Source organism: Lytechinus pictus, chromosome 6 (assembly GCF_037042905.1).
Source record: "Lytechinus pictus isolate F3 Inbred chromosome 6, Lp3.0, whole genome shotgun sequence".
Classification (NCBI taxonomy): domain Eukaryota; kingdom Metazoa; phylum Echinodermata; class Echinoidea; order Temnopleuroida; family Toxopneustidae; genus Lytechinus; species Lytechinus pictus.
Window position 1 is genome coordinate 14,624,252 of NC_087250.1, and position 13,249 is coordinate 14,637,500.

The window sequence follows — 13,249 nt, forward strand, 5'->3', positions numbered from 1 at the left end:
CCTCAAATTGGGGGAAAATCAGGGAATTTTGATCAGCCCAAAAGTCAAAAGCACGGTAGTCAGATATTTTGTTGAATATTGAAACAACATCCATTGAATGGCTGGTTATGGTGGTAATAATTAGTTTTACATTATTGTTTTTATACTGAAAATACATGTAATTCACTGCAACAACTTAGAAACACATGCGAAAGTGGGAATGGGTTTAGATAATTATCAGGTAATTTTAAACTGAATCAGGGAATTTTGTTTTCTTGAAAATCTGGGAACCCTGAATACAGAGCAGTATACATGTACATTTAGGGTCAATGGGTAGATCTACTATATTATTGCATGCCTTCCACTTCTTAATAATTGTAATATTTATAGCCAGCTTTTTAGAGTGCTTTTTGCCCGAGGATGCAAAGTGCTGCTTTTATTACCCCAGCTGTAGCTCGAGTTGCCATCACAAGCGCTCGCTCAGTGCATTCAAGGAATCAATCCTGCCGGTACCCATTCAACTTGCCTCGTTCGAGCGCAGTACAGTGTGGATAAATTTCTTGCTGACAGGAAAACACACCATAGATTCAAACCCACGACCCTCTGTTTAAAAGGCGAGAGTCAGAACCACCACATCATGATGCACCCACCCGGTTCCTGGTTGTAGAAAAGTTAATACTATGGGAACTTTGCCAACCAATGGCAACCTCCGTGGTCATAGCGCTCCACATCCAATCAAATTCAAGAATTTCATGGAGGTAACCATTTGTAGCAAAGTTCAATACCATTGAAGTAACCTTCTGCAACAGGGTCCTGGAGAGGACAAGTGGAAAAAAAATCTTGATCACCTATAAGTTTTAAAATAGATTAAACAGGTATAACACTATTGATGGCCCTATTGGATCTCATGCTCTTCTCAAACTGAGCCCAGAAGAGTTCCTGACCATCCTCATCATCTGTCCAGAGCATGTAAGGTTTGTTCTTACTCAAGAACAACCGAACTAGGTACGGAAGGTCAGCATCCCGGATGTCCTCAAGGAAAATCAGGATGACCATGTCCAGTTTGGTATCGTTCATTTGCTCCAGGGCAATGCGCAACTTGGTCAAGAACCAAGCGTCATTTATACAGTTATAGCTGATCAAAAGGACCGTCTTGAAACTGTTATCAACAACATAGTGAAGAGCATTGATGTAGAACATCGCAATGTTGAGGTCATTGTCCCCAAAGGCCACCTTCTGGAGATGTGGAAACCTTTCCTGCAGAACTGGCTTCAGGACGCCGTCAACCCATTCCTGGTCGTCTTCGTTATACATAATGTTTAGCTGGTATTCGTAGTCCTGTGCATCAAATTCATGGTTGATTTCCTCGTAGCCAAAGATGGCTAGCTTCAGGAGGAAGAACTTGTAGTTCAGCCACCATCGCTGCCGGTAAGCCACCAGGCCAATCACCAATACCAGAAGACCTGAAAGGCATACACTTGTGATCATCACAAAGTTTATTCCACAATATTTGTCTGGGTTAAATGTTAGTATGGGTGAATCCACCTCTGCTTTGATTGATGTTAGTGAGCAGAGAGTTTGCTTTGGATGCCTGAGTTCAATGTTGCCAGATCGAAGCCATTTCACAAACCAACTCAGTTGGCAAGTACAGGAGAATGGGTTTCCAGCAGCATCTATTCTCAGTGTCGTATTCGTTGGGAAGGACGTCATTGGTTCTATGGTGGTGATTCTGTTTTGTTGGATGAACAGACTGTGCAAAGAGGTGGTTTCCTTGAACAATGTTCTTGGAATGGTCTCAAGTTTATTATTGCCTAAGAACAGAACGGCAAGGTGGTGTTGCCTTTGAAGCAGGGACTCGGGTACCTTCATAATCGCATTGTCCCGGACGTCCAGAGTTGTGAGGGCAGTCAGGCTATCAAAGACACCACAGCTCAGAACTGATATAGTACACTGAGACAGGTAAAGAACCCTGAGTTTCTTCATGGGGTTGAAAGTACCTGGTGCTAACATATCAAACTGATTTTGTCTCAGGTCCAGAACTATCAGGGAATTTAATCCCCAAAAGAGGGTCCTATTTGTCTTAGCATGGTGTATATCTGCACTTTTCAAGCTGCAGTCTCGCATGATTAGCCTATTGAGCGATGAAGCATTTGTAAATTGCCTCAGGGTGGTAATCTTTAACGGAGCAAAGGACAAATCCAACACTTGCAGATGTCCCAGGTAGCGAAAAGCGCCATTGATGAGTTGCTGATTCTCGTTGGTGAGATGCAGCTCTTGAAGGTGTCTCAAGTTGATAAAAGAGTATGGGGAGAATGACTGAGAGATGCCATTGTTGGACATGTTCAGAATTTGAAGATTTGTGAAACTCCACATTAAGAACCTTCGGATCGTTTTGAATTTGTTAAAAGACAGGTCTATATATTCTACTGAAGGAATTGTCACGTTGCTCCTCGGAATTTCTTCTATATTATTATGTGCCAAGTTGAGTTGGGAGAGTGAGAATAAGCCTGATACTAAATCAATAAATAGACTTGCAATCTGATTACCATTCAGCTTAAGTGTGGATAACATGTGCAGGCAGGAGAATGTCTTCAAGCTCAGAGTTGTCAAGAGATTATAAGACAAATCCAAATCAGTTAGGTTGTTCAATCCACAGAATGATTTACTAGATAAGCTGGCAACTCTGCTGTTGTGAAGCGAAATAGTTTTTGTCTGATTGAACCCCCAAAACGCATAATCAGGTAAATATCGTATTCTGTTTCCTGTCATGATTATCATAGATATTTGCCCGTGATCTTCTACAGCAATGTGAGATTTGTTCCGTGAAATTATATTTTCAATATTGCAAGAACTTAAATCTAGATGTGTAATAGCACTTCTCCCTAAAACCGCAGATGGGGTAAAGTTTAGAAAATTGTTCTTTGACAGCGACATCCACTTGACTGTATTTAAAGTGGAGAAAACCTTAAAAGGAAGAGTATGTAAGGCATTTCTTCCAATATATAGTTTTTCCAGTGAGCAGTTCTCTAGCGGGTCAAAGTCAAGGGCATCAAGGAAAGCGATTCTATTCTGAGATACATCAAGGGTCGTGATGCTGTTGGACCAAGGAAGTGCACTGCTTGGAAAAGAAACCAATCTGTTTTTGCCAAGGATGAGTATAGAGAGTAAAAGGTTCGCACGGAACAACCCTGAGGGTAGAGAATCCAATCTGTTGTGTTTTAGAGATAAGTTCCTGAGGTGGCTCAGAGGCTCAAAGGCACCATGTTCTATCTTCGACAGAACATTGTGTTCAAGTCCTAAGGAAGTGATATTTAGAAGATATGCAAAAGAACCGTTGAGCAAGGTTGGTATCGAATTAAAGGATAGATCGACCGTTACTGCGTTGCTTGGGAGATCCTGAGGAACAGATTTGAGGTGTAGGTGAGAGCAGATGGCTTTTGTTCCAAGGTTTTTGTTCTTGAGGATGCATCCTTCGGTCGACTCAGAGCTGAGACTTCCTGAAACTTCCTTGACAGGCCACTCAGCCAGAAGCAGGGACATGGTAAAGAACAGTATCCCCAGACAGGAGGAAACCCTGGAGACGTTCATTGTGGTATTAACAGCCAGCATGATTGTGATCTCGAAGGTGTCACAACTTAACAATCCTACCCAAGTTACTCTCAGGATGGATAAATCTATCTGTAAGACTGCTGGGTGCTGGCTTTCAGGTAGTGGTGTAAAAATGTTTTCACAAGTACAAAATCAGCATCTCCTTTTTTAATTTCAGAAAAGCCAAAGCTGCATGTATATGTACAATGACAAACTGCAGTTTGGAATTGTCTTCCAAATTGCGATGTCACCACTGCCAAAGCAAATGTCTTGATCACTTTAAATTGCAGCAAGAGAGTCAGGAATCGTGCCTCGTCCATAGACCTCCTCCCCTTGAAAGGTTGTCTGTAGCGACATTTGCTGCTGAATAATCATTTCAAATTCATTGTTGACATGAAGAACAAAGCAGCTGCAAAATTGATATGTTATGCTTCTGTGCAGATATGACTTAAAACAGTCTGAAGCAAAGAAAGGATTACAGAGATGAAGTGGCAAGGGACGGATTGTTCCGCAAATCAGTGATTTCATCAGTGTATCGAAAGGAGACTGATGAATAAAGTCAGAGTTTCTGGAGCTCGAATGCAACTTAAAATCACAAAATCGTAGTTTGATAACCGAGTGTCAAAGGTCAGATAGCTCCTGATAACATTGGGATTGTTAATCTCTCTGAAATACATGTACACTGTACATCATTGGAAGGTTGCAACCTAACTGTGCTTTTATTAGAAAACAATAGTTTGTAATGAGTCTATTTTATAGCTGTTCTACTTTCGATTTCGGGTCTGATTCGTAATAAGTACTAGGAATGTACAATTATATTGTTATTAAGTAAATAACTGGATAAATTTATTACCAGGATGTAAGGATTTTAATGTTTCACTTCCTTTAATAAAGCAAACATTTTCTGAGTACTCAAATCAATAATGATGAATGGTGTCTTATTGGGTTTTTCCTACCTTCTCTCTTTTTTTATCCCTTTCTTCCCCAAAGCAACCACTAGTTGAACTGTATGAAATAAAATAATTTTAGTAGGTGTATTTAGCAATTTAGCAGGAAATAATTGGTTTTGTCTCGCCTGCTTAGCGGAGTGAGACATAGGTATCACTATTTCCGGCGGCGTCGGCATCATCGACTCGTCGTCGTCATCAACAATTGTGTTGTACACGCAATAACTTTCTATAGCTTCGAGGTAGGATCACCAAATTCATACCAGAGGTCCATCTCCTGAAGGCACAGGTCAAGTTCGAATATGAGTCGAATTTGATTAAGGTCAAAGGTCAATGAACTTTCCATGACTGGCACTGTGCTATGTTGTACACATAATAACTTTCTATATCTTCGAGGTGGGATCACCAAATTCATACCAGAGGTTCATCTCCTGAAGGCACAGGTCAAGTTCGAATATAAGTCGAATTTGATTAAGGTCAAAGGTCAATGAACTTTCCATGACTGGCACTGTGCTGTGCTGTACACACAATAACTTTCTATATCTTCAAGGTAGGATTGCCAAATTGATACAAGGGGTCCATTTTTGAAGGTGCAGGTCAAGTTCGAATATGAGTTGAATTTGATAAAGGTCAAATGTCAATTAACTTTCCATGACTTCACTGTGCTGTGTTGTACACATAATAACTTTTTATATCTTCGAGGTAGGATTGCCAAATTCATACAAGAGGTCCATCTCTTAAAGGTGCAGGTCAAGTTCGAATGTGAGTTGAATTTGATTAAGGTCAAAGGTCAATGAACTTTCCATGACTGGCACTGTGCTGTGTTGTACACACAATAACTTTCTGTAGCTTCGAGGTGAGATCGCCAAATTCATAACAGAGGTCCATCTCCTGAAGGCACAGGTCAAGTTCGAATATGAGTCGAATTTGAATAAGGTCAAGGGTCAAAGGTCAATGAACTTTCCATGACTGGCACTGTGCTATGTTGTACACATAATAACTTTCTACATCTTCGAGGTGGGATCACCAAATTCATACCAGAGGTCCAACTCCTGAAGGCGCAGGTCAAGTTCGAATATGAGTCGAATTTGAATAAGGTCAAAGGTCAATGAACTTTCCATGACTAGCACTGTGCTGTGTTGTACACACAATAACTTTCTGTAGCTTCGAGGTGAGATTGCCAAATTCATAACAGAGGTCCATCTCTTGAAGGTGCAGGTCAAGTTCAAATGTAAGCCGAAGTTGAATAAGGTCAAAGGTCAATGAACTTTCCATGACTGGCACTGTGCTGTGCTGTACACACAATAACTTTCTATATCTTCGAGGTAGGATTGCCAAATTGATACAAGGGGTCCATCTTTTGAAGGTGCAGGTCAAGTTCGAATATGAGTTGAATTTGATAAAGGTCAAAGGTCAATGAACTTTCCATGACTTCACTGTGCTGTGTTGTACACATAATAACTTTTTATATCTTCGAGGTAGGATTGCCAAATTGATACAAGAGGTCCATCTCTTAAAGGTGCAGGTCAAGTTCGAATGTGAGTTGAATTTGATTAAGGTCAAAGGTCAATGAACTTTCCATGACTGGCACTGTGCTGTGTTGTACACACAATAACTTTCTATAGCTTCGAGGTGGGATTGCCAAACTCGTAACAGAGGTCCATCTCTTGAAGGTGCAGGACATTTTGCCCCCACATCTATCATAGCCTTTAATCAAAATGTGCTTATAAAAAAATGCACTCTTTTAAACTTCCTACTCATACCCTATTACTTATTTTATCTTGTAGTACTTCACTCTTGCATCCTTTACTTATCATATGCACACAGATCAATTTCGAAAACCCTACTGCTAAAATGAAGGCAAGATGGCTAAAAATCACACACAATAAGTTTTTATATTTATCTTTCATGTACAATCTTCTCCTCCATTTTTTCAAACAATAAGTTTGCCATAACACCTTAATAATTAATTTAATTCTACAATTTTACTCACATTATTATTAATTACATTCTTTTTCACAAACATTAATTTCCTTACTTGCATGGAAATAATTATAGCTTCATAGTATTAACAGCATTCTTAGTGTTATCTGATTTTCTAGGGATAAAGTAGGCCTATACCATTAATGCATATGTAAACTGTCAAAACCACAATTCACCCCCTTAACTGCTGACAGCCTCAGAAGTCATATAGCATAGTTTTGACATGCAGTCTCTTCATGACTGCAATATGCAGGCGAGACAACGCTTGGCGTTTGCCTTGTATTTGCCCCCCAAATTTATTTTTTTCCTTATGATATGAAACAAAAAAGTCTTTTGAATCTTTATTATAGAATGGGCTAATTTTCTAAAGATATTGTTTTGTACATGTAGTATTATGATATAACATACAGATATCCAATCACTATATTTGTGAGATAGGTGTTCAATGGTTTCCTTGAAAAAGTGTGGAAAGTGGAAACTTATGTTTTCTTAATGTATGGAACATTGTTTTTTGATATGTTGATGCTTTTCACTGAAAGTCATACAATGTGATGTACATGTATAGAACACTGGAAAGCAAGGAATTTTCATTTTAAAAATCTGAATTCTTTGGACTTTAGTATACAGTGCATCCCACAAAAAATGAAATCGAGATTTAGCAATGGTTTATCATAACTTCATCACATATACAATAGACAAATGACCTACCATTGTAAAGCTTAGAATCTCCTCTTTCAGATAGTATAACTAACAAGATTTCTCATCCATGCATGAGTGAATAAAAACAATTTGAAGAAAGGATATCAAAAACTCATTTGGTGGGGGATATCAATATGTCAACAAGAATATCACATGCCTAATAGTTCAATAACTGCTCTTTAATTTGATAATGATAGCTAAATCGCATAAAATGGTCAAGAAATAACAAAGATATGTTTCTTCGATACATTGCTTGTATTTCCATAATTTCATAAAATATATAGTACATGTTTTCACCGGTTTCACACCTAAGCTATCACATGGTTAACAAAAGACTTTATGCATGGCTGATCGTCAACAAAACGAGGTGTCGAATAAGGCTGAAAGCTATCCTGTGAAACCTCTTCATTTTATGAAATTATTGGAATTCGAGCCTTATTTCAAATAAACATAACTTTGTTATATTTCTTAGCCATTTTCTGTAATTGAGGTATCAAAGAGCAGATATTGAACTTTTTTTTAAATTATTTTCATTTTGAAACCCAGATACCGCCCGCCAAGTGACTTTTGTTTCCTCTCTTCAAATTGCTTTTGCTCATTGATACATGAATGAGGAATAATCCTAAGTTATTTCAAATGAAAGAGCAGACTCTAAGCTTTACAACGATAGGTCATTTGTCTATTTGATTTGCGGTTGTGGGACACACTGTAATGACTCTATATCTGCCCAGCATTGATTGTTGACTGGGATCCCTTTTCATGAAGACATGTTACAAAAGCAACATGTAAATGTATAACAAGTTTACTATTGGCTAATCAGATTCAGTGATTTCAGTGGCCCGTATTCTGAAGTCAGGTTTAACTTAGACCATGGTCTAACTCTCTGCTAAAATTATGGGGAGCCAAAAATTCAAAAATTTTGTTTGCATTGTATATTCTTATGTTTACTATTTTGTTTCCTTTTGCTTTCATAATAAAGAATAATACTACAGTTATCATTCCCAGACAATTACAAACAATTTGGGTGTCATATCAGTTAATAAATTGAATGTGTACTGTTAGGGATTTGTGCTCCAATTGGCTCTCCATAATTAAACCACAACTTTAAACCAGGGTTTAATTTAAACCCGAGTTCAGAAAACAGGCCAGTAGCTTTAAGCTATTATTGCAAATTTGTTATTATAACAAGTTTTATGAAACCAGGTCCAAATGTAAGTACATGTAGGACATTAGAAGTGACTCTCATTGAAAGTAATATTATCACTGCATCCATATCCAGATACTTTCAATTAGTAATTTAGCTGTTTGCGACCCTTCGAGAAATAAACAAAGCTCTTAACTGATCAGTATTAAAGAGGGATCCTCCCCAAATGAAAAGCTATGTTTAAAGGAAAAAGATAAATTAGACAAGAAGATCTAGGGGAAAGTTTGAACAATATCAGATAAGCAATAAAAGAAGTTATGAATTTTTTAAGTTTTGAAAAAATTGGTAGTCACTATACCCATGGAGACTTCAAATTGGCTGCATCGGTGACTGATGTCATAGTGGTGTACATGTACGACAAGGACTACTCATCTATTAATACTCCAATACATAAAATGGCTAACTTGTCATTTCTTTTTCAAAAGTTTAACTTCAAATTATATTTTTCTTTTTTTCATGAAGACATAAAAGAAAGTGCTACCTTATTAGTTATGTTTTGATTACTGCCCCAGGGGAATGTAGACCTGTACTCAATGGAAATAATATGACACCTAGACAGATCTTTGTCATTTGATTGGCTGTTTGACATCGATCATTTGGACCATTTTACAATGACGTCATCGACCGTGCAATTTAGGATCCATTCATCGTGTAATTTTGGATCCATACGATTTTGTCCATTGCACGCGTGCACCGAGACTGCGTGTTTACAGCGCGCATGTTTGCAAAGCTCTCTTAAAATGTACTGTAAGTTGGAACAAAGCATTCATATACATGTATCTATAATTACAATCCCTTCATAGAATGCATGGAATTGACAATCAATATTCAACAGACCAAGCTCGCACTGCACAATCATATTTTGCACCTAAATTGATCAATTTCATATGAAAAATAATCTAGTTTTAAGTGTCATATAAACCAAACAATGAATGTTCCTTCATTCGTGCAATGGACAGAATACTTCATTCGGTGAAAGATGAAGTATTCTGTCCATTGCACTCATAAACATTCATTATTTGTATAATCATAAATCCCTGATAAATTACGTGGCCTTTGGGAAAGTTGTCCCTACCACTTGTCAAAACTTACGTAGTCTTAATGTAGGTATCTAAATTTAAAAACAGCCGTAGATTTCTTATTGCTTATCTGATTTCTTTCAAACTTTTCTGTTTTATTTTATATTTTTCTCCTCTATCACACAACAATTTATGACCATGGTTGGATTCCGCTTTAAAATAAAAGTTTAATTTTTTATTTAATAATAATAATAATATGTTCATTTATATAGCGCTCTTACAATATATCATCGTTTCACAGCGCTTTACACAATGATTGAATAGAAAATTATAATAACTACTGTAATACATGTAAATATTATTGATTAAAAAGCAGAGTCTTGAGATGTTTCTTAAATACTTTCAAAGAAGGAGAAAGTCACATATATCTTGGAAGGTCATTCCAGAGTCTTGGGGCACATACATGTCTGAAAAGCATTATTTATGTGGTCTTTTCTTAAACATTGCTCTCAGGTCTGCCATGCTGCCAATACTACCCCATCTATGGCACGATGGCGCTAGTCTAAAGAAGCCTGCAGAAACAAGTAGGCGAAAGCTCACAAGGTAAAAACTGAATTGATTGTGAAAAACTGAAACTTTGTTTTATTTGTATTTTTATTGCTGATAGGAATCTGTCAAAGAGAGCGCCCCACCAAGCTTCAAGGAGAAAGAATTGCCCAATGTAACGAGATCGTGGAAGAGTTACATGGACAGGCTTCTGATACAGGACTTTCAGGCCGCTACTCTTCAGGTGATGGATTCGCCGTATGATGAGGAGTAAGTTGTGTGGTGGTTCACTGTGTTGGTTGAGGTTGCAGAAGTAGTGGTGGGAGGGTAGAAGTGGTGGGAAGGGTTATGTTGGTAGTGGTGTCCGATTTATGTTTCAGTTTCAGTTTGGTTTATTTTCATATCTCATAAAATATCAAATACAATGTAACTTCCATCAAAAGACAGTAAATCATTGATGATAAAATAATACAATACATCACCATAATTCATAATAAATCAGACAAATGTTATATAATTGAACGTTTGGATTGGAGACAGATATATCAATAAGATGAGAATATGAAGGGCAAACTATTTAAAAAGCAGAGGTTGTAATTTATAGTTTCCCTATTAATAAAATTATAAGTATTTGTCAACTTGTTTTAATATCAATATGTTACAAGAAAAGAAAGATGGCAAAAAGAAGCTGCTGAAAACTGCTTATCTAATAAAAGAGAGCCAATGGAGTAAATTAGAAAGTCAATAGGGGCCGAAGCTTTCGATCCTAGCAGAATCCTCGTCGGAGGCAAAATGACAAACGTATAAAGTGGAACAACCATAATATAGACCACAGACAAGCTACAGCAACACTAGAAACAAGGAGACAAAAGGGGCATTAGTGAGTAGAGAAGACCAATCAGGTTAGTGAAGGGGATGAAAGAAAAGGAGTAGGCAGACACAAAGGGAAGTTAGTGTAAGTAAGGCCAGTAAAAGACCTCAAGCCAAGAGGGATTAAGATAATGAGGCAGGCAACATCAAACAGGATCTGGAACAAAACAGTGATAGAGGGTATGAGGAAGAGATGAATAACAAGAGAATTAGTGAGAGGTGGGTCAAACAGGTTACAAAGAAAGGCATAATAAACTGGTGCATAAGAGTGGGGAAAAAAAGGAAAAGAATGGGGAACATTTGATAATGTGCAAAAGACATATAAGTATATATGATAAAGCATAAAACAAACTAAGAGAAGAAGGTAAGTGTAAATATGTATCTATAAGTGATATGTATATAAATATATCCAAAAAAGAAATGTATATGAAAAAATAAAAATACACATATGGTGTAACTGGTATTGTAATCCGCTAGGTGTGACGGGAATAAAAAACATAAGACTATATAGTAGGAAAAAAACAAAAACAAACAAACAAACAAACAACCTGTATATGTGAAAAAGAGGAAGCAAATTGCCTAAAAAGGTAAAAGCAAATATAGAAGAGAGGGGGTGTATTATGAAGAACCATAGTATACATGTAAATAAGCCAATGTGGTAAATCTAAAAGAGGTGAGTGGAGAAAAAAAAATATATATATAATAATTATTATATCGCCTGAATAAGGAAGGAAAATTGGAGCTGAGCTTGTATGAGATATGGGGGAAAGTAGAGGAAGAAACTATAATGTAACTATTCAAAAGAGCTGAGGGGAAAAATTATATGTATATATAAATTGAAAGTGGATAGGAAAGAATAATCAGTCGTTCCCCTCTTGGATGTTCAGGCCATGAGGATGGGTGGTGCGAAGTCGTCTCATCCAGAACTTCTCTCTGCTAGTACGGACTGAGTCAGGACGGGTACCTAAAGATTCGATGCCCTGTAGCATCATGTCAGTGATGGAGTGGTTGGGGAGGTTAAAATGGCTGCCAACTGGAGTGTCCAGCTTTGCTGTGTTGACGGTGGATCTGTGCCCGTAGAATCGTTTCTTGAGTGTGTTCTTGGTTTCCCCTATGTATTGTACCCTACAAACTCTGCAAGTGATGAGATATACAACATTAGTGGTAGTGCATGTGATGTTGCCCTTGATTTGGTGAGACAGGCTGGTAGAGTTGCTGGTGAAAGTGTCGCCCTCGTGAAGGTGTATTTCACATATGATGCACCTGTTGCTGGTGCATTTGAAGGTGCCATGCTGTATGGGAGAAGAATGGTTAGTGAGGGAGGGCACTTCAGCACGAACAATGAGGTCCCTGAGATTCGGTGGGCGTCGGTATGCTAGAAGGGGAGTATCGGGAACGGCCTGTTGGAGACGATCAGAAGTGTGTAAAATGTGGTGGTTATCACACAGGATTTTGCGGAGAGGGGGTAGATTGGGATGGAAGGTGGTTACAAGCGGTATTCTGTCCGTAGTCTCCTTGTCACTTTTTGGTTTGAGAACTTCAGATCAGGGGAGAGAACGAACTTTGTTAATTGCCAGTTGGACTGCCCTGGCCCCGTGGCCCCTGGCACAGAGATGTTTCTGCAAATTCCTGGCATGGAAGGAAAAATCAGGGTCCTCGGAGCAGATACGGCGAAGTCTGAGGGCTTGACTGTAAGCGATGCCGGTTTTGCAGTGACGGGGGTGGCAGCTGGATGAGTGGAGGTACTGGTGGGTATCTGTGGGTTTAGTGTATAGGGTAGTGGTGATACCGTTAGGCTTTTTCTGGATTGTGACATCAAGGAAGTGGGTTTCCTGTTGGGAGAAATCAGAAGTGAATTTGATGGTCCTGTGGAAGGAATTGATATGGTCAATGAATGTATGGAGGCTATCTTCATCCCTGGTCCAGATAAAGAAAATGTCGTCTATGTAACGCCACCAAATCCATGGGCGACAGGGGGCTGAATCTAACATCTGCTGTTCCAGCTTGGTCATGAAGAGACAGGCGAATGAAGGAGCCATCCAGGTGCCCATTGCTGTACCGAATATCTGTAGGTAGTGCTTGCCCATGAATGTGAAGTTGTTTTTTGTTAGTACATGAGACATCAGAGATTTGATATAAAATATGGGGGGACTGGAATGGCCACTGGCGGCCAAGGCTTCACACATGATGCTTGGATACCTTCGTCGTGGGGAATGCTGGTGTACAGTGAAGAAACATCGAAAGTGCCGATGATCGCAGTCTCGGGTATCTGGTCCTTGATGTCATTTAGTTTCCTGAGAAAGTCTGGAGTGTCGTGGATGTAAGAGGGTGCACGTGAGACAAGGGGCTTAATGTGGTAATCAACAAAAAGGGAGATGTTCTCTGTTGAGGAACCATTTCCTGAGAGGATGGGT

At 38.6% G+C, this 13,249-nt stretch overlaps 2 protein-coding genes across 2 annotated transcripts in view; one reads left to right on the top strand and one right to left on the bottom strand.

The window, feature by feature from the left end:
- Positions 1 to 846: 846 nt before the first annotated feature.
- Positions 847 to 3,519, bottom strand: LOC129262911 (toll-like receptor 3). Its single transcript, XM_064100565.1, has one exon. It carries the CDS (start codon positions 3,517 to 3,519, stop codon positions 847 to 849), a length of 2,673 nt encoding a protein of 890 aa, XP_063956635.1.
- Positions 3,518 to 13,249, top strand: part of LOC129263767 (actin-like protein 6B) — a 22,684-nt gene continuing 12,952 nt past the window's right edge. Inside the window, exons 1-2 of the mRNA XM_054901675.2 lie at positions 3,518 to 3,571; positions 10,087 to 10,235. Of these exons, the coding sequence (XP_054757650.2) occupies positions 3,518 to 3,571; positions 10,087 to 10,235 (203 nt within the window). The remainder of the gene's footprint in view (positions 3,572 to 10,086; positions 10,236 to 13,249) is intronic.